Consider the following 22,597-nt stretch of genomic DNA (forward strand, 5'->3'; position numbering starts at 1 on the left):
TCGTCTATTTCGGAAGTGTCAGGTGCGAGGATTACCTCCGCTCTATGACCAGACTCTACCCGCGCTGTATTAACCCTAGAAAGAGCACAAATCTCTCTCCTCTCCTGAAAATGTATTACAATGTACCTGTGCGTACGGCGGAGAGGACGGTCTAGACAGGATCAAGAATGTTACCAGACACTGACAGCAAGCAGAGGTCTTGAAAAACGAGAGGAATTGATACAAAGTGTAATTAAAAAATAATAAATAAGTCAATGGACTTTACATTATACAATGTTTAAAGAAACGCTCCAGGTTTTCACTCATATCATACACATTCACCATCACTAATCCTACAGCGACATTTGCTTCACTCCAGCACAGCTGCAGCCATTGGTTACTGTAACTGGGTCATGTGATCACCACTAAGACACACAGAAAAATCAAAAAGAATGGGTCAGCTGACTTCCTGTGAACAAAAGGATGACATCACCTATCAAATCCCTCCTGATAGCTCCCAGATCCCTCCCCTTCAGCTCTATCTGTATACTGCTGCTGCCTCTATGGGATCAGTATATATTGTAGTTATATACCTCTCATCCAGCTCTATCTGTATACTGCTGCTGCTATCTCTATGGGATCAGGCTATATAGTAGTTATACACCTCCCCTCCAGCTCTCTATGGGATCAGTATATGTATTAGTTATACACCTCCCCTCCAGCTCTCTGTATACTGCTACTATCTCTATGGGATCAGGCTATATAGTAGTTATACGCCTCACCTCCAGCTCTCTATGGGATCAGTATATGTATTAGTTATACACCTCCCCTCCAGCTCTATCTGTATACTGCTACTATCTCTATGGGATCAGTATATATATATTAGTTATATTCCTACCCTCCAGCTCTATCTGTATACTGCTGCTGCCTCTATGGGATCAGTATATATTGTAGTTATATACCCCTCATCCAGGTCTCTCTCTAAAGGATCAGAATATATAGTAGTTATACACCTCCCCTCCAGCTCTATCTGTATACTGCTGCTATCTCTATGGGATCAGGCTATATAGTAGTTATACGCCTCACCTCCAGCTCTCTATGGGATCAGTATATGTATTAGTTATACACCTCCCCTCCAGCTCTATCTGTATACTGCTACTATCTCTATGGGATCAGTATATATATATTAGTTATATTCCTACCCTCCAGCTCTATCTGTATACTGCTGCTGCCTCTATGGGATCAGTATATATTGTAGTTATATACCTCTCATCCAGGTCTCTCTCTAAAGGATCAGGATATATAGTAGTTATACACCTCCCCTCCAGCTCTATCTGTATACTGCTGCTATCTCTATGGGATCAGTATATATATATATATTAGTTCTACACCTCCCACCAGCTCGCTCTCTCTCTCTCTATGGGATCAGGATATATAGTAGTTATATTCCTCCCCTCCAGCTCTATCTGTATACTGCTGCTGCTATCTCTATGGGATCAGGATCTATAGCAGTTATACACCTCTCCTCCAGCTCTCTCTATAGGATCAGGATATATAGTAGTTAGTTATACAGCCACACCTCGCTCGTGACATCACAGCCACACCCCCTCAATGCAAGTCTATAGGACGTCACGTCACGCCCCCTCCCATAGACTTGCATTGAGGGGGCGTGGATGAGACGTCATGAGCCTACGCCCCGCATCTCCAGTCATCCAGCATGGAGCGAAGTCCCCAGCGGCAGACCCCCCCCCCCCCCCCGTGATCAGACATCTTATCCCCTATCCTTTGCATCGATAAGATGTCTAGGGGCGGAGTACCCCTTTAAACTCCATTGTCATAAATGGCTTTAGAAGTAGACGTTAATCAGATCCTTATTATCTAGGGATTTCCCATAAGTCTCACATCTTCTCCCCCCCACACTGGATCTGTAGATCTGGACATTGACCTGAGACGACACCTGATGATGGATCCTTTCAGTGCAGACAGGACAGGATCACATTGTGCCAATAGGTGACCAAAATATGTTGGGTGCAGCGCCATGAATGTACTACTACAGAAGTCATGTGACAACCAGATCATTGTGAAACTACAGATCCAAGCATCTATAACAGTGGTCTCCAATATGCGGACCTCCAGATATTGCAAAACTACAACTCCCAGCATGCCCGGACAGCCAACGGCTGTCCGGGCATGCTGGGAGTTGTAGTTTTGCAACATCTGGAGGTCTGCAAGTTGGAGACCACTGATGTATAGCTTATATAGTCATATCCTGGGAGCCGTAGATTGGACAATTGTTGGACGGGGACTATGGTAATGGAGGTCAGCGGTTCACAATAACCTGTCATACCAGTCGTTGTGCCGGTCACAGACGACCAGCACCAGCTGACAGCGCGCACAATAGGACAGAGATGAATTGGCAAATGATTCACTAATGGATCCCCCCCCCTCCGTATTGTCTCCATAATGCTCCTTGTGTCATTGTCTGGGTGAGAGACAACTCCACATATACAGGAATCCCAGGGTCCGGCCTGTGTCACAATGTGGTCAGTGCGTTCGCAAAATTCCATCAAAATCAAGACCTCCGCTTGTCATCGTGAATAAAGACACATTCATGCTGGAATTAAAGGGGTTATATATAAAAAAAAAAATTATATCAACTGGCTCCAAAAAGTTAAACAGATTTGTAAATTACTTCTATTAAAAAATCTTAATCCTTTCAGTACTTATGAGCTTCTGAAGTTAAGGTTGTTCTTTTCTGTCTAAGTGCTCTCTGATGACACGTGTCTTGGGAACCGCCCAGTTTAGAAGCAAATCCCCATAGCAAACCTCTTCTACTCTGTGCAGTTCCCGAGACAGGTGTCATCAGAGAGGACTTAGAAAAGAACAACCTTAACTTCAGAAGCTCATAAGTACTGAAAGAATTACGATTTTTTTAATAGAAGTAAATTTACAAATCTGTTTAACTTTCTGGAGCCAGTTGATATATAAAAAGTTTTTTCCTGGAATTCCCCTTTAAATCAAATTGTAAAGAGCTGTGCACCTGTGACAGACTGGGGCAGGGTATATGTCCGTTCACTGACAGCAAGCAGAGTCTTGATAAATTAAATAAATTTTATTATCAGATATCTGCAGGAATTTACACACAAAAAAAAAAAAATACGATTAAAAAGAAAATACCTCTCATGATCTTGTTAAATGTTATAATCCTCCCAGGTCACGGCCCCCATCACGATAAACCACCCCCGGCCTTTATTTTTATTATTTGTTAGTTTTCTATCTTGATATTGCTCTGTATTTTCTGCTCAGTCAGATTCACAGACTGGGAAGGGGCGTTCCCCAGAAGGCGTGATATCATCTGAAGCCATACAGGGGAGAACTTCCTCCCTCACTCTGCTACACACATCCCAGAGCAGTTCAGTGTGAGATGAGCTATGATTGGCTAAGGCTGCACACCCCCCCCCCCCCCAGCACTCTAGACTGCATTACCTGATTTTGGACTTCTTCCAGGCCAGCAGGAGTCCAAAGTCTGTCCAAGAGATGGGGGGGGAAATAGTCTCTGGACAAGTAGGGAGACCCCTAGTGGCAGCTTTTTTTAAACACGAATAAAACATAGAAAACTTCATTTTTTTTCTTTAAACAAAGTACATTAGTAAGATTTTTTTTTTAGTGCAATAGCAAATTTTATTTTTAATGAGAGTGCCCATTTAAAGTGTACCCATCATTGAAGGAAAATAAATATTCTCATGTTGTAAAGACAGATCAAAAGCTTTCATCAGTCGGGGTCTCAGTCACGGACCTGGACGGACTCATAATGCAAGTCTATGGGGCTGTTCTGGTCACAGACCGAGGAGGAAGAACCCCGCTCCTTCTTGTGATCATCAGGGTCTGAACACACAGATAAGATCTATAAAAACTTTTCTCAAGTTTTTATTGACAGATACCCTTTAAGGGTTGGGGGTCACACGTGCCGTATCTTGCTGATACGTATTTTCCTACTCGTTGAAATCAATGGGTAGGAAAATACACAGCAGCAAAATATGGCATGTGTGACCCCCTACCCTTAAAGGGGTACTTCACTGGCCAGCGTTCGGAATATTTAGGTCCGAACGCTGTGTGTGGGCAACGCTGCGGGGGTCTGCCACGCCCCCTCAATGCTAGTCTATGGGAGGGGGCATGACGGCAGTCATGCCCCCTCCCATAGACTTGCATTGAGGGGGCATGGGCTGACGGCACAAGGGGGCGTGGCCGACCCCCGCAGCGTGCGCACACAGCGTTCGGAATTAAAATGTTCCAAGCACTGGCCAGTGGAGTACCCCTTTAAGCTGCAAGCACTACCACTGTACTGAAGTGCTGTATACTTTGTCACAACCGAATGACTTCAGCTGGTGCAAAACTACAACTCCCAGCATGCCCGGACAGACTGCAGTGTGCGTCACCGTCTAAGCTTCTATTCCTAAGCCCGTCATGTGATACCAGCTGCTAAATTGTTGTATCTAATCCCACCTTGTCTTTTGAGACTGTACGTAAAGATAAGATGTGTAATACTGTCTGCTAAGCCACCGTATCCAAGTATTGCGTAATGCTAATTTTCAAATAGCTATATAGCTAAGACTGCGTTCACACGGCCGCCTAGACCAATCCTTTAAAAAAAATTTGACTAATAAGGGATGCAAACGGATTTTATCCAATTGGATCCGTTCTTGTTCCGTCAATAAACCAAAATGATTTTTTTTTTTTTTTTGTTTTGTTCTGAGCATGCTCAGAAGTAAAAACGGATAAAAAAAAAACGGATGCAAACAAATGACATTACAGGCTCATCCGTTTTCCATAGACTGCAATGTTAAATTTACTGTATCTGCTTTTTCTTCCATTTTTTTATTTTTATTTTTTTGATGGAAGAAAAATTACTGCATGTGCTGTTTTTTCTGCCGTCAAAAAAAGGAAATGAGCGCAGACGGGGACAAAACAGATTTAAAAAACGGATTGTAAAAAAAAATCCCATTGACATGAATGGGATTTTTTTTAAAAACAGTTTTTAATCTGTTTAGAGCTTGTAAGAACGGAACCAAAACTGGGATAAAATAAATAAATAAATAAAAATAAAAAAACGGGGACAGACGGCCGTGTGAACGCACCCTAAGCCTGGTGTGTGATACTGTTTGCTGAGCTATGTATCTAAGCCTAATATGTATCACACTGTCTGGTAAGTCCCTCTATCTAAGTACCGTATAGTGCCATCTTTAGAGCAGCTATAGCTAAGCCCGTCATGTCTGATACTGTTTGCTGAACTATGTATCTAAGCCTTTTATTAGAGATGAGCGAACTCACAGTAAATTCGATTCGTCACGAACTTCTCGGCTCGGCAGTTGATGACTTATCCTGCATAAATTAGTTCAGCCTACAGGTGCTCCAGTGGGCTGGAAAAGGTGGATACATTCCTAGGAAAGAGTCTCCTAGGACTGTATCCACCTTTTCCAGCCCACGGGAGCACTAATGAACTAATTTATGCAGGAAAAGTCATCAACTGCCGAGCCGAGAAGTTAGTGACGAATCGAATTTACTGGGAGTTCGCTCATCTCTACCTATTATGTATCACTGTCCGGTAAGCCACTGTATATATAACATGTTCTTTCTTTGCGCGGAACAATTTCAGCAGCGGAATCGTCCGCCGATGAAATTCCACAGTGTGAACGGGTCTCGCGGAAGATCCATTCCCAGTGATTGTACTGTTCAATGCGCGGAATTCTACTCTCTGAATTCTGTGGGAATTCCGCAGTGTGAACGTACGCTAAGGCTGCCTACATATACAGCAGATGGTGCAAGAAACGGAGGTGTTGTCCACAGCAATTTCCTAAAAACAGACGTCATCTGACCGATTATTCTAGGAACCATTTTCATTTAACCATGTAGAGAGTCATCACCCGGTAAAGTGGGGGCTATAGAGCAGTGTTTTGCAAACAGCGTGCCTCCAGCTGTTGCAAAACTACAACTCCCAGCATGCCCGGGCATGCTGGGAGTTGTAGTTTTGCTACAGCTGGAGGCACCCTGGTTGGGAAACACTGTTTTAGGAAGAATTAGTTCTATGAAATTTTTTTTTTTTGTACTTATTTTAATTACATTTTTACATGAATTAATGTATTCATATTTTTAGCAGTGTTTTACCAACCAGTGTGCCCCCAACTGTTGCAAAACTACAACTCCCAGCATGCCCGGACAGCTGACCTAGCATTGAAAGGGGTTACAATGGATTAGGGGGGGAAAAACATGGCTGCTTTCCGCCCCCCCCCCCCCCCCCCCCCAAAATAAATAAATAAAAAACACATCTGTGGGTTGTGTCTAGTAATACGGGGCTCAGCTCTATGGCTGTCCGGGCATGCTGGGAGTTGTAGTTTTGCGACAGGTAGAGGCACCCTGGTTGGGAAACACTGCTATAGAGCTTGAGTGTCAATCTCACCTAGTGGTCAGTCTCTGTATTACAGCTTTGTATTGTAACCATAGGATCTGGCGTCATCTTATCCTTGAAAAAGATAAATTTTTCCACAGTAACAAAAGAATTTATTCTCTTACGTATGTGAATAGTGTGAAGAATGAACAGGTATATATATACACATTACACCCTCTGGGTCACATATATAGTCAATTACTGTACAACATTAAGAACATCCCGATGAGAGTTATGGGTAGCGAGTGTGGAGCAGACACCGGTATACACAGTATACAGCGCCTACCAGGGAAGGAAGCTGGGACCCCACATACATTGGGGGAGGGGGAGGGGGTTAGATATTTTTAGCTCGAGTTCTTCGGTAACCTGTACACCCCTCCAGAGTACACCAGCTGGTGGTCGCTGACCTTCTTCTGCAGAAATCCCTGGAGCTCCTGGATATCGATCTCGGTCACGACTGGTCCGGTCATCACAAACATCTTCAGCATGCTGTGAATCCGCTCCAGGGGCAGGCTCTCCAGATTGGTCAGCATCGCCTGGATGTACGTCCAGAAGAGCTGGAAGGGAGGAGGGGAGAACGCCAGCAGCGTCTAACAACTACTACTTCACTACATGTCCCTGAGCGGCAACTAATATGGGCAGAAACACAGCTTTTATAGAGTCCTGAATAGCAAGGATACACTGCCAGCATCCATACAGCTCTATAATCTACGACTGTTCAGGGAAAGCTGGGTGAAGTCAATGTGACTGCTATTACAGCTCCCAGACACTTCATGTACACTGGGTTCCAACATGAGCTGTAGTGGCAGCCATTATTTTCTCTTTGTACCACGCTAGGCCCATATTAATAACACTGATCACTGAGATAGATCGATAGAATATAAATATATCTCCGCACACTATATACATCATATAATATACTGCGATCCCTCAATATACGATGGGAATTTGTTCCAAATGAACCATCGTTACTTGAATCCAACGTATGTTGAGCGATCTGCGCAATAGTAATATAGAAAGTTATACTCGCGTGTCCCCGCCGCTCCGGACCGTCACCGCTGCCCTGGATTGTCACCGTCATCACGTCCCTGGATTGTTGCTCTCCATCGCTGCCATCACGTCTCTACGCACGCTGCTTCTATTGGACGATGGGACGGCGTGCGCGGCGACATGACGACGAAGAAGGAGGAGAGCGAGGACCATGCAGCGGAGCTCGAAGAGGACGGTCCGGAACGACGGGGACAGGTGAGCGACACTCACCGGAGCACACTGAGCACCTTAAACTGCTATCCGGTGGCAGCTGAAGCAGTGTGCGCTGCAGGATATCCGTTTATGCGATGGCCCCGACATAAAAAAGCATCGTATGTTGAAATTTTCGTACGTCGGGGGCTTTAATTTGCACAGTACTCCAAGATGAAAAAAATAAAGGTTTATTCACACATGGCAAAAAACATCAGCAATGTTTCATTTCATAAAGAGCCTTTTTGAAGCTAGACTTGCTTGAAAACCGCTATGAGCTAAAATGTTGCTGCTGTTTTTTTTGCCATTAGTGAATAAACCACAATTTTTTTTGCATCTTTGAGTGCTGTGCAAATTTTTGGCCAGAGATATATATATAATTATGTGCCCGGGCTGCCAAAACTAACAATCTAACTCACCTTCCTACATTCTACCGTTGCGTCGGTATCGGCGTCCCGTTCCTCCGGCGCTGCTCTGCTCCCTGCTTCTTAGACTCAGAACATCACAATGCGTTCAGCGTATCGCCGGCCACAGCAATGTCCCCCCCTCGGCCGGTGATACGCTGAGTGCACTGTGATTTAAGGAGTCCGGGCCGGCTCCTTACATGACATTGCGCATGGAGCAGATCAGCGCCAGAGGAACGGGACACAGATGACGGCACAACGGCAGAAAGTAGGAAGGGGAGTTAAGTTATTTTAGTTTTTGCAGCCCGGGCACTATTAGAGTTAAAGGTTTAGCACCGCATTTCTCCTTTAATACCTATGTATGTATACAGTGGTCCCTCAACATACGATGGTAATTCGTTCCAAACGAGCCATCGTTTGTCGAATCTATCGTATGTTGAGGGATTCGTGCAATGTAAAGTATAGGAAGCTGTACTCACCTGTCCCCGGGCCTCCGCTGGGCTCTCCGCTGTATTCTCCGGTCCTCCGCTGTCTACCGCAACGCCTTACTGGGCCTGCGTAGCGACGTCATTACGCCGCTGCGTACGCCATTCCTATTGGATGACGTGCGCAGCAGCGTATTGACGTCATCGGAGAGGGCCGAGAAGACACCGGAAGACCAGCGCTGGACCCGGAGGGCACTCCGGAGCATCGTGGAGGGGTAAGTAATACTCACCACACCACACAGGGAACATTAAGCTGCTATCCGGCAGCAGCTTAAGCTTTTGGCGCTACCGGATAGCACTTAATGCGATGACCCCGACATAAAAAAGCATCGTATGTCGATTTGATCATATGTCGGGGCCATATGTCGGGTACATCGAATGCCCAATGGGGATGTATGTAAGGGGACTGACTTGTGAAGAATTATTTAGACACCCACCTGAAGCTCTTCCTCTTTCTGATCCGCTTGAGAAGCCATAGCAGAATCCCCTTCTTCATCACTATCTATTAAGACCACCTTCTCAGCCTGATCCTTCTGCTCCTCCTCTATGACAGTAAAGGTCCCGGGAGGATCTTCTCGCAGGATTCCTTGCTGAAGCCAAAAGGTCATCTTCCTCCGCAGAGATATGACTGGAACCTTTAGCACCTCGCTGAGCTCTTCTAAGGTCCAGGTACCTGCAACAGATAATGGTCACTCTGGGCCAACAGCTCGCTTTGTTATCACTGAGAATATCCAGCATGATGGGAGTCCTAAGGCTAGGTTCACATCACCATTTAACCATCCGATTATCGGACCGTAAAATCAGACAAAATCGGATTGCAAAAAAATCGTATACAATCGTATGTAAAAATGTCTTTGCTATCCAATTTAAAATCGTATCCAAAAATTGTACAGATGAAAAAATTCCATCCAATTTTCAATTAAAATCTGATCCCGTTTTCAAAATTTATATTTATGCCAATGGAAATAGTTTTATATATTTGAAATGCATGTGTTTTGAAGTCTACTGCGCATGCGTACAAAAAAAAATAAAATAATTGTGTGTGATTAATCTGATAGAATCGCACAGTCCCACGATTCTATGCGATTTAGGCTGGGTTCACATCACGTTTTTGCCATACTGTTTTCAATCCGTTTTTTTCTAAAGAAAACCGTATGCCAAAAAAAAAGGGATGGAACAGTATTGGAAAAAGTAAACCGGAGTTTTTAAACACTATACTGTTTTTAAAAGTGCATACAGTTCCGTCCGTTTTTATAGAAAAAAAAATATATGTTTTTGATAATTTTGTCCATTTTTAATGGGAGGGGTGTTGGGTGGGGACTTCAGGATTTAAATGCGCATGTGCAAAGTAAAAACGTATACGTTTTCCCGTATACATGTGCATTTCCCATTGACGTCCATGTTAAAAAAAACATGCGGTTGCAGTACGGTTTTCAAACCAGAGTCAAAACCATGGTTGACCACGATTTTGTCTCCGGTTTAAAAACCGTACTGCAACCGCATACGTTTTTTTTTATTATTTTTTTTAACATGGACGTTAATAGAAAACGCACGTGTATACGGTTCCATATGTGAAAACATATACGGTTTTTACTTTGCACATGCGCATTTGCATCCTAAAGTCCCCACCCAACACCCCTCCCATTACAAATGGACAAAGTTATCAAAAACCTATGGGGTTTTGTTCTATAAAAACGGACGGAACTGTATGCACTTTTAAAAACACATACGGTTTATTTTTTCCCATACTGTTCGGTTCCATACGGGAAAACGTGATGTGAATCCAGCCTTACATAGACACCAATAATAAAATAATCGGACACGTTTTCGATCCGATTTTGAATCTGGACGAAAAATCGTGGTCAACCACGATTTTACCTCCACTCTTAAATCGTGCAAAAATCGGATGCGGATCAAAACTGATGCATTTGTTGTCTATCGTTAATGAATGGAAGTCAATGGATACGACTTGGCGTGCAGATTTGGAGGAAAAGAAGAAGTAGGATGGTAAAATGGTGATGTGAATGCGCCCCTAGTCTTCCAACCGATCCAAACCACAGGGAAGCTCGGTCCATACAGTCAGTATGGGCCTAATTCATGTCTAGTATGACGGCCCTATAGCTCCCCCCCCCCCCAAAGGAGAAGTCTGGGGAGAATCAGATCTATTAGATCTGTGGTGCCAGAAGAGCATGGCAGCCGCATACATATTTAGACAGAAAGGATGAACGTGATCAGACAAATAGTAAACGACACTTGCCATTATCTAGACCTGGCGGTGCTTACTTTTATTCTGGAAGTTTATGATGATTGCCGCATGTACTGGAGACACAGAGAAGGACAGGGTGCGGTCAGCCAGCTCCACATCAAAGGATACTAAACCAAGATGGGGCTTCCAGTTCAGTGTCCGCATTGCCTGAGAAGAGCAGAAGGATGATAAGAATAACTACTTTACATCTAGACCAGTGGTCTCAAACTGTGGCCCTCCAGATGTTGCAAAACTTCAATTCCCAGCATGCCCGGACAGCCGAAGGCTGTCCGGGCATGCTGGGAGTTGAAGTTTTGCAACATCTGGAGGGCCACAGTTTGAGACCACTGGTGTAGACTATACAATTTTCAGTCTAACTAAACACAAACCCCTCTCCTGTTCCTTTTTCCCCCCCCTACAATGCATCAGTCTGGAGTCCACACAATTGTACAAACCTTCGGTTGTGAGATCTGTAGGTGTTTTCAGCCTCTGGACATACACAAGAACATTTCCGTTCAGAGATCTTACAATGATTTAATACACAAACTTAAGTTCCAGAACTACTTATACAACAATGAAACTTTATCTGCATAAAACCCCCTTTTAATAAAAAAAAAATTAAATAAAAAAATAAAAAAAGTATAAACTAAACAGCTCTAAATTCACACTGTCATCCTGTAGGTGGCACTGTTCACCTGATAACGCTTTGGCCATCTTTAGACAGTACAACACTGACACCTGCAGGCTAAATTCAGTAATACACGTCACAAAAATGAATACAAAGTAAAATGAATCCGCAAAATCCATACCTTTAGTTTCTCATATCTTCTAGTGTACATATCCATAGCTTCTTTTATCTGTTCTGGCAATTCTAATTTCTCCTCCTTCAGCGCTGGCCAGAACTCGCTGGACAGTATGACCGACACCAGGGTGAATGGCGGCTTCTCTTCCTCTGGGAGCTTTTCCTCTTCATCACGGATGTTGGAATTGATCCTTCGGGAATCGGCCATGTCCTGTAATGTGGAGTGATTCTAGTTAGTTCATTACGGAGGCTCTGATCAAGTGTTCCAACCCCTGGATCTACAACGCTTATCACTCCTTAAATGCCTTTGGCTGTCAGGGTATGATGGGAGTTAAAGGGTTACTCCGGTGTAAAATGTTATTTATTTATTTTTATTTTTTAAATGAACTGGTGCAAGAAAGTTAAACAGATTTGTAAATGAACTATTAAAAAAATCTTACCCTTCCAGTACTTATTAGCAGCTGTATGCTACAGAGGAAATTTTCACCCCAGTGCTCTCTGCTGACACCTCTGTCCGTATCAGGAACTGTCTAGAGAAGCATAGGTTTGCAATGGTGGTGATTTTCCCCTGCTCTGGACAGTTCCTGATACGGGCATCAGGTGTCAGCAGAGAGCACTGTGAACAATTCAAAAAGAAAAGAATTTCCTCTGTAGCATACAGCTGCTAAAAAGTACTGAAAGGGTAAAGATTTTTTTTTTAATAGAATTAATTTACAAATCCGTTTAACTTTCTGGCACCAGTTGATTTAAAAAAAAAAAAAAAAAAAAATGTTTTCACCGGAGTACCCCTTTAAAAGGGAAATTCTTTTCTTTTTGGAACACAATGCTCTCTGCTGACATCTCTGTCCATAGCAGCATATGTTTTGCTATGGGGATTTTCTGCTACTCTGGAAAGTCCCCAAAATGGACAGAGGTGTCAGCAGAGAGCACTGTAGTCATGATGTCAGCAGAGAGCTCTGTGTTCCAAAAAGAAAATAATTTCCTCTGTAGTATTCAGCAGCTAATAAGTACTGGAAGGATTAAGATTTTTTTTATAGAAGTAATATGCAAATCTGTTTAACTTTCTGGCACCAGTTGATTAAAAAAAAAAATAAAGTTTTCCACCAGAGTACCCCTTTAAGTATCACACCCGCTGGTGGTTGGGAAATACTGCTCTAACCTATCACATAAATGGTCATGGCTGACACGGTACCTTCAACATGACCTCGCAGTAATGCATCTGAGCCTCTCCGAATCGCAGCTTCAACAGCTCCACGTTGCGGATCTCCCTGGAAAACAGCAACATTCAATGGGGAGCTGTTCCTATAGTAATTCCCCAGTCATTATGTCTGTAATAAGCAAAACTGCGCCGTGCTGGGACCTGTAGTGCATGACACCCTCTTTCATCCATTTCCCCCTCCTCGCTCCCCATCTTACCTCTCAGAACTATACATGAGCTGGTGGAGGAGTCTGTCGGCGAGCAGGGTCCTGTACTCATTGATGAACAGCTCTTTACTGCCATAAATACTGACCAGGAGGCTGATGATGTCCGAGGAGCGACGCCTGGAGCCGCTTTTACCTAGAAGACAGATAACGTCAGCCCCAATATAGACATCAGGATCTTACAGGCCATTATAAAGAACTCTCGCGGCTAAAGGGAATCTGTATTTGCTGCTAAGACTTGCAGGCACCATTGCTGTTCGGGTACAAAAGCAAATTGTACTTTTCCTGGAGCCGATGGCAGCTGCCAAGCTTATAAAATCTCCTTTAAATTCTTCAGCCAAGTGTCAAAGAGGTGGAGCCAAGCCGCTCAAGTGTCACAGCCTGCCACGCCTCCTTGTTCGCCATCACCTCCCAGCCCCTCCTTGATTGATGTACAAACTGAAGTATTTCAGGAAGACGAGGGCAGACAAGGAGGTGTGCCAGGCCGCGACACTTGAGCAGCTTGGTGCCGCCTCTTTGACACTTACATAAATTTAGCAACCACTATCAACACCAGGAAAGGTACAGCTACCGACAAATACAGCTGACCGTTCCCTTTAACCTATTAATGACCATGGACATCTAGACTCGTCCATGTGCTGTTAACGGGGTATGACGTGGGCTCCCGACTCGAACACGCGTCATACCGGCCGGACCCCAGCTGATTCCTGTAGCTGGGGCCGGCGTTCATAGCAGACATGCGGCGATCGCAGCGGCCAGCTATTAACCCTTTAGATTGCTGCTGTCAAAGCTAACAGTGGTGTCTAAAGGTGACTTTAGCCCATCCCTGGTGGTCCAGTGAGGAGGATCACCCCCACCCCCCGCAGCGCAATTGCAGTCCCTACCTATTGCTAATCTATCTTTAACCCCCTCCCTGCTTTTTATTTTTTTTTCCCTACTTATTAAACAGCTACTCTTATACTACTCACTCTTGCCGAGCAGGAAGCCCAGCAGACGCCAAGTCACTGATGCCTGCTGGGCGCCGACTTCCGCCCTCACCTCATCTATGCTGTGCACGCATAAATGAGCGCCCAATAGCACGGCAGGCTGCTCCGGAGTCCCTGCCTCCCTGTTTAGCAGTTCATGTGCTACCCAGGGAGGAGGAGTATAGGAGCGTCGCTGACATAGAAATCATCCCCAGTCCGAGATTTATTCCCCAGCCCCTGCAGTTTGTCATCCTCCCGGTCAGAGAACACAGGCAGAGCTCAGGGAGGAGATGAGGGAGCAGTGTACATCCTCTCTCCCCTGCTCTGTGTTCTTTCTCCCATGCAGACCTGCATCCTCCGATGGCCGAGCAGGGGGAGGGGAGATGAGGGGGGAGTGTACCAGAGATGAGGGGGACGTGTACCTCCTCTCCCCCCTGCTCTGCCCTCCCTGCCAGTGAGCCAAAGCGCGCAGCCCCGGCGTTCACAGCACTCGCTTCCGCCTGTCTGATTGACAGGCAGGGAGCAAGCGCAGGCTGACTGAATTCGGACCGAGTGCCCGGTCGGGATCAGTCCGAATTCAGAAGTGACATCACAGCAGGGAGGGAGACCCCTAGTGGCCGTATTTCAAATAGAAAATAAAATATTTTAAAACACAAAAAAAATTATTGATGTATATTAGAGATATGATTTAGTACGTAAGTACTACAACATATTATATATATATATATATATATATATATATATATATATATATATATATATATATATATATATATATATATATATATATATATATATAGTTCATGACAGTGCCTATTTAATACTTTACAAGGGAGGCATCACAAAAGATCATGGGAGATGACGTGAGGTTGAAGGGATATTCAGATCTGACAGATACCAGGATCAGCATCCACAGGGTCCGGCATCCAGTCCTCGGGCTCAGACACGTCATCGTCGCTCTCCTGTCCGTTCTCTAGGACCACTGGGTCGGCTTTTGAGAGCTCATTGGCCAAATCGCCCTCAACATCACCAGTCAAACCAGCCACGATCTGCCGGACGGTGTCCTCCCGAGTCCTGCCAGGGAGAATTGTCGGGATTAACGCTATGAAATCTTATTTTCTGCATGAAGAGTCAGCCAAGAATTCAGTAACAGGGCGATCCGCACTGGAGCCTGACAGCAAATCTACAGTAACATCCTGCAGCGCCCCCCAGAGGGGAAACTAAACATTACACAGTGCCCCCCAAAAATCTGGGAAGAAACTTTGCAGGTGAATTTATGGGAAAAGCGGCACCATGTCAAGGGAGCAGTCCGTCTATATAGAGATACTTGGCTGAGTAGGCTGCACGTGATATCAATAGGTGATGTGTTCTCTCCCCACAGACAAGAGGCTCTGGCCGGTCCCCATACACTTCACAGATCCTAATCTGTCTTCTATGTTTCTATAAGGGTTACTTTACTGAGAGAGTAGTGGATGCATGGAATAGCCTTCCTGTAGAAGTGCTCGCTGCAAATACAGTGAAGGAGTTTAAAAATGCATGGGATAAGCATAAGGCTATCCTTCATATTAGATAGGGACAGGCATAAGGCTATCCTTCATATAAGATAGGGACAGGCATAAGGCTATCCTTCATATAAGATCGGGATAGGTATAAGGCTATCCTTCATATTCGATAGGGATAGGCATAAGGATATCCTTCATATAAGATTGGGATAGGCATAAGGATATCCTTCATATAAGATAGGGATAGGCATAAGGATATCCTTCATATAAGATAGGGGTAGGCATAAGGATATCCTTCATATAAGATAGGGACAGGCATAAGGATATCCTTCATATAAGATAGGGGTAGGCATAAGGATATCCTTCATATAAGATACGGATAGGCATAAGGATATCCTTCATATAAGATAGGGACAGGCATAAGGCTATCCTTCATATAAGATAGGGACAGGCATAAGGCTATCCTTCATATAAGATAGTATAGGCATAAGGCTATCCTTCATATAAGATAGGGACAGGCATAAGGCTATCTTTCATATAAGATAGTATAGGCATAAGGCTATCCTTCATATAAGATAGGGATAGGTATGAGGCTATCCTTCATATAAGATAGGGCCAGGGACTATTGATAGGATTCAGATTATTGGGCAGACTAGATGGGCCAAATGGTTCTTATCTGCCGACACATTCTATGTTTCTAATGAAATTAGCAAATTCCTGACGTGACCCTTTGGTCCTATACAGGAAATATCTACTGATCGGACAATGATCCGGTACCTCAAATACTTCCTGATGGGCTCACAGGCGACCTCCAGAATCACCATCGACGGGTCCAATTCCCTCAGAGCTTTGATGGCAGAAATGTACAGAGTGATGATGTCAGACGTGTTCACTCCTGACAAGGTAGATATAAAATTACCATAGATCAGTGTTTGCCAACCAGGGTGCCTCCAGCTGCTGCAAAACTACAACTCCCAGCATGCCCAGACAGCCAAAGGCTGTCTGGGCATGCTGGGAGTCGTAGTTTTGCAGCAGCTGGAGGCTCCCTGGTTGGCAAACACCGCCATAGATTAAGATGACACAATCTCTAGTGCTTGACACACGTGAACGTGGCCCTAACGTGTAATTGTGGTTCTTACCCGGGTGCAGCAGCCGGGTCTCCAGCGCGGTCTTCAGACAGGACAGAAGCTGCTGCCTCTGATTCGTCCGCTCCAGGCAGAACTTTAAATCCTCTATGGCCGGCTTGGAATCGGGGAAATCTGGACACAAATATAACAGCACATGTTCCTATCTGGACAATCCTGTAGTTATAACTAGAGATGAGCGAACTTACAGTAAATTCGATTCGTCACGAACTTCTCGGCTCGGCAGTTGATGACTTTTCCTGCATAAATTAATTCAGCCTTCAGGTGCTTCGGTGGGCTGGAAAAGGTGGATACAGTCCTAGGAAAGAGTCTCCTAGGACTGTATCCACCTTTTCCAGCCCACGGGAGCACCTGAAGGCTGAACTAATTTATGCAGGAAAATTCATCAACTGCCGAGCCGAGAAGTTCGTGACGAATCGAATTTACTGTAAGTTCGCTCATCTCTAGTTATAACCTTACTTTACCCTCCTCCGTAGTCACCTCTGATGATGCAGAAGAGCTCGTCGATGCGCATGCTTGCATAGAGGCGGTAAAAGAAGCGCTGGACATGGCAGCGCCATCTCTTCAGGGTGCTGCTCGCCTCTGGATTGGATGAAGAGCCGTCCTGCAGGAAGACTTTACTGAGCCAGCCAATGACCTTCTCGATCCACTGCCAAAACATAACAAAAGACGTTATCAGGATGCCTCATTCCTGCAGGGTTAGTGAACCTTTAACCCCTTAAGGACCAAGACCATTTTAACCTTCAAGGACCAGGCCAATTTTATTTTTCCCTCCTCGCCTTCTAAAATCCATAGCTCTTTTATATTTCCATCTACAGACCCATATAAGGGCTTGTTTTTTTGCGTAACCAAGTGTACTTTGTATTGAACTCTCTCATTTTACCCTAAAATATACAGCGAACCCAAAAAATAAATTTTTTTAGGGAGGAAATTTGAATGAAAACCACAATTTTGCACATTTTGGAGGGTTTCGTTTTCACACTATACACTTTACGGTAAAAATGAGACGTGTTCTTTATTCTGTGGGTCAATAGGATTAAAACGATACCCATGGCTAGATACTTTTATATTTTTGTACCGCTTAAAAAAGAAAATCTAAATCTTTTTGTACAAAATCAGTCATCTAAAATCGCCCTATTTTGACCACCTATAACTTTTTCATTTTTCCGTATATAGGGCGGTATGAGGGCAAATTTTTTGCGCCGTCATCAGTAATTTTTATCGATACCACATTTGCAAATTTAAAACTTTTAGATAATTTTTAACAAATTTTTTGGGGAATAAAATGTGACTAAAAAGTAAAATTTTGGGAATTTATTTTTTACGTTTATGCCGTTCACTGTACGGGATCATTAACATTATCTTTTAATAGTTCGGACATTTACGCACGCGGCAATACCAAATATGTTTATAAAAATAAATTATGCTTTGTGGGGGTAAAATGGGAAAAACAGACAATTTTCATTTTTATTGGGGGTGGGGATTTTTCACTTTTTCTTACTTTTTTATTTTATTTTATTTTTTTACATTTTTCTACTTTTTTACTACACTTTTTCTGTCCCCATAAGGGACTATCTATAGCAATCATTTGATTGCTAATAATGTTCAGCGCTATGTATAGGACATAGCACTGATCAGTGTTATCAGCGATCTTCTGCTCTGGTCTACTCGATCTCAGACCAGAACAGAAGACCCCAGGAGACGGCCAGAGGCAGGTAAGGGGACCTCGGTCCGCCATTACAGATAATCTGATCCCCGCGGCAGCGCTGTGGCCAATCCGATCATCTATTTTAACAAGCGAACTTCCACAGATGCTATGATCTGTACTGATCACGGCATCTAAGGGGTTAATGGCGGACATCCGCATGATTGCGGATGTCGGCCATTACCGACGGGTCTCCTGCTGCTGCTAGCTGCCGGAACCTGCCGTGTATGATACGAGCACCCTTACGATTTTCGCGGTCATACACAGGACGTAAACGTGAAGTACCGTCGCACCAGGACATACATTTACGTCCGTGGTCGTTAAGGGGTTAAAGGAGCACCCCCGATACACTGCTGTGCCTAGTGCAGGGCCCAACGGGGCGACACATAGCACAGAGATTCTATTTGGTGTTTCTCAGAAAAGAGCACAATGTGAGCTGCGTCTCTCTGCACTTTAGAGGAAAACGGTCACCCGTACTATAACCCCATACACCGGGTTATAGTGCGGGTGAACAGGAGAGCGATGTGGGGTCTCGGACTGCTATACCTACCTGCATTCCAGAGCCTCACTCCTCTGAACGGCTGTCCGGGCATGCTGGGGCATTCATAAGCGCCGGTCACGTGAGCACTTAGTAGGCAGGAGCGCTCACATGACCAGCGCTTATGAATATTTAAATCCAGCGGGCCCACCTCAAAGCACATGTCAGCGCTGGAAGAGGGGGACCTTCGGGTGATCATGGCTCCGGACTGCAGGTAGGTATAGCAGTCCAAGACCCCGCATCGGCATCCTGTTGACCCGCACTATAACCCAGTGTATCGGCTTATAGTGCGGGTGAATGGGTGACCGTTTTCCTTTAATAAATCAATCCCAGGAGATCATGTAGGAAAGTTTTAAAGGAGATATCCAGTGCTGAAAAACTTATCCCCTATCCTAAGGATAGGGGATAAGTTTCAGATCGCGGTGGGTCCGACCGCTGGGCCCCCCCGCGATCTCCTGTACGGGGCCACGGCAGCCCGTGGGAAGGGGGCGTGTTTACCGTGCACGAAGCAGCGGCTGACACTCCCCCTCAGTGCAACTCTATGGCAGAGCTGGAGCGCTGCCTTCAGCAGTCTCCGGCTCTGCCATAGCGCAGTATTGAGGGAGCGTGTCAGCTGCTGCTTCATGCGGTGGTCGACACCCACTATCTGGCCAGCGAGCTGGGGCCCAAACAGGAGATCGCGGGGGAACCCAGCGGTCGGACCCCCACGCGATATGAAACTTATCCCTTATGCTTAGGATAGGGGATAAGTTTTTCAGCACTGGACAACCCCTTTAACTGGTACCAAACTTTTTGGGTCGTTTTCTCCTGATAGAGATCATTGAATACTAAAACCTACACAATTGTGACTGATGCTGTTACAGGATCCAGCCCTAATGTCCAACCTATAAGGTCGATAAGAGACATGCACAACAGCAGGTGTACTGTCAATTCTGCTTTGGTTTTGCTTCTGATCCTATAAGGCTTAGGTCTCCAAACTGTGAACCTCCAGCTGTTGCAAATCTACAACTCCCAGCATGCCCGGACAGCCAACGGCTGTCCGGGCATGCAGGGAGTTGTAGATTTGCAACAGCCGGAGGTTCACAGTTTGGAGACCACTGCTGTACGGCTACGTTTACATCAGCGATCCTAAACTAAAATTTTAACTATTGTCACGTTGCTTTGTGTTGTGTTTCTTTATCACTATGGAAACACGATGTCATAGGTTATTTAAAGCGTTCTCTGATGTCATCACGTTGTGGGCCAGTTGAAGCGCAAACCACACGAAACGGTACTGTTGCCCGTGGAGTCATCCCAGCACCTTTGTCCGTCCGTTCCTGTCTCCGTATGCACCTTTTCTTGTTGATGGAATAAAGAAGAAATTTTATACGCCAATGGTGAGTGCCCTGCAATTCTTTTCCACATTGTTTCTAGCATTCATAAAATCCATTACAGCTTGAGGAACACTATGGGTCAAGGTCACTGGCGGATCCGCAGCGTAAAATACTCTACGTATCCGTTACGTGTGACCCTACCCTCAGAGTCCCATTATTTTAAAAGGAATCAGAAAATAGTAATTTTTTTTTACGCTGATGTGAACGAGGCCTTAGATTCCTAATAGATCAGCTGCTTTGTGTTAGACTATAGAACATGTCACAGACTGAGGACGGGTCATTTCTTACCTCCTGGAACTCGTTCAGGAAGGATCTCTCGTAATCCCCCCGACATCTCTTCTCCATCCTCTGCTCGATCATTTTGTGCAGGAGGGTGGTGACCGGCTCGGAGCAGATTCTCTCCAGCAGATTCAACCTGTGGCTGCAAATTAGACAGGCGGTCATCAGTCCTCGCAATGTGTTTTTTTTTTTTTAATAAATATACTTTATTCACGGATCCAGAGCATGTACAAAGCATATATGACAAAGGTGCATTGAAATCAGTCAGAATCTGGAACAGCAATACAATGTCAGGATAATAGGTCAGAAAGTATCGTCTGGATCCATTTTATAATACGGAGGATTACCCCCAAAATATAGGAAATAACAAGTAACAACTGTGAAACAAAACCTCAAAACTCCCAAGGAAGGCTGCACCATCCCCACCCCGAGTACAGTGTTGTGCCTATGTAAGGTATTGGCCACCTGAGGTCAGACTATATATTATGCATACAGAGAGTTCTAATAGTGGGATCCCATAGAAAGCCAAGGATGTAGAGGATCATACAACATTAAGATGATAGTTCTAGATTACCAAGAGTGCCCCTGAGAGCCTCAGTTAAATACTCCGGCAATGTTCTGTCCTGATGGCATACTGACTGAATGGGTAATCTTACCAGTACATACCAACAACCCTTTATAGGATCACCCCCTGTGGGGTAAACCCTTAAACCCTTCCACATTAAAAAAAAAAAAAAAAAAAAAAAACATTATTCTCACTATTATATTCAACATTAAAAAAATGTGATTACACAATTTCACCACTAGGTGTCAGTAGTTGTAAAAAAAAACAGTCCCTCCATAATTAGTACTGTAATTAGCTCTAAATAGAATACAATCGATCATCTGTCAGATTACTAATACAATACTGCCTGTCAATGCCTCTGAACTAGAAGAGCTTAAGCCAATTGCTTTTTGCAGCCCTTTCCTGGTGGTGACCGATGGTTAAGACCAGAACCAAGCCTCCCCCAACGTTTTGCGGGTGTACCAGCTTTATAAAGTTAATTTTGGGGGAGGGGGGGGGGGTGAGATCTCTAGTTCAGGGTTTACCCCCAAGGGGATGACCCCTAAAGGGTTTTTACATTTAAGGTGCCCTGGAACCCTTTCAAGGATTTTGGTTTATCTTCATTGATACCATAAAGTGACAGATGCCATCCTGTCTACAGCGGGCACCTGCTATGTTGGGGGGGGGGGGGGGGGGGTTCCAGTGATTGACCTCCCAATGATCAAGCCATATAGCCTTGGTCTTCAACCTGTGGACCTCCAGATGTTGCAAAACTACAACTCCCAGCATGCCCGGACAGCCGTTGGCTGTCCGGGCATGCTGGGAGTTGTAGTTTTGCAACATCTGGAGGTTCGCAGGTTGAAGCCCACTGCCATATAGTACCATGATACCATATGCTATACACATTAGTAGAAACGTTATTTTGGAAAGCTGAGTAAGAAGTCCAACCATTCCAGGTTCCACAGTGGTTGTCATTCAGCTTTCCAATAGCTAAAAGGGCTTATCCGGTGTATAGCAAAAAAAAAAAAAAAAAAGTCCAAAATGCTTTAAAATGATAAAGCGGGGGTTACTTACCTGTCCGATGCAGCAGGGATCTCCCACACAAGCTCCAGGCAGTACCCAGGTGTCTCTTTAACCCCTTCCCTCTTTGGCGATTTCTAATTTTTGCACTTTTGTTTTTTTCCTCCTTACATTTAAAAAAATCATATCCCTTTAAATTTTGCACCTAAAAATCCATATGGTGGCTTATTTTTTGCGCCACCAATTCTACTTTGTAACGACATCGGTCATTTTACCCAAAAATCTAAGGCGAAACAGGAAAAAAAAAAAAAAAACATTGTGGGACAAAAATAGAAGAAAAAACGTCATTTTGAAACTTTTTGGGGCTTCAGTTTTGACGCAGTACATTTTTCGGTAAAAAGGACACCTTCTCTTTATTCTGTAGGTCCATACGATTAAAATGATCCCCTACTTATATAGGTTGGATTTAGTATTACTTCCGGAAAAAAACAAAAAACATATCTACATG

General features: G+C 44.4%; 1 protein-coding gene across 1 annotated transcript in view; it reads right to left on the bottom strand.

Annotated features, from left to right (window-relative positions):
- Positions 1 to 6,511: 6,511 nt before the first annotated feature.
- ANAPC2 (anaphase promoting complex subunit 2) overlaps positions 6,512 to 22,597 on the bottom strand; it is an 18,103-nt gene continuing 2,017 nt past the window's right edge. The window contains 11 exon segments of the mRNA XM_056539815.1: positions 6,512 to 6,978; positions 8,987 to 9,222; positions 10,833 to 10,962; positions 11,604 to 11,807; positions 12,789 to 12,864; positions 13,013 to 13,154; positions 14,882 to 15,057; positions 16,263 to 16,380; positions 16,625 to 16,744; positions 17,111 to 17,279; positions 20,535 to 20,667. Of these exon segments, the coding sequence (XP_056395790.1) occupies positions 6,766 to 6,978; positions 8,987 to 9,222; positions 10,833 to 10,962; positions 11,604 to 11,807; positions 12,789 to 12,864; positions 13,013 to 13,154; positions 14,882 to 15,057; positions 16,263 to 16,380; positions 16,625 to 16,744; positions 17,111 to 17,279; positions 20,535 to 20,667 (1,717 nt within the window). The 3' untranslated portion in view covers positions 6,512 to 6,765.

The sequence above is a fragment of the Hyla sarda genome, chromosome 9 (assembly GCF_029499605.1).
Source record: "Hyla sarda isolate aHylSar1 chromosome 9, aHylSar1.hap1, whole genome shotgun sequence".
Classification (NCBI taxonomy): Eukaryota; Metazoa; Chordata; class Amphibia; order Anura; family Hylidae; genus Hyla; species Hyla sarda.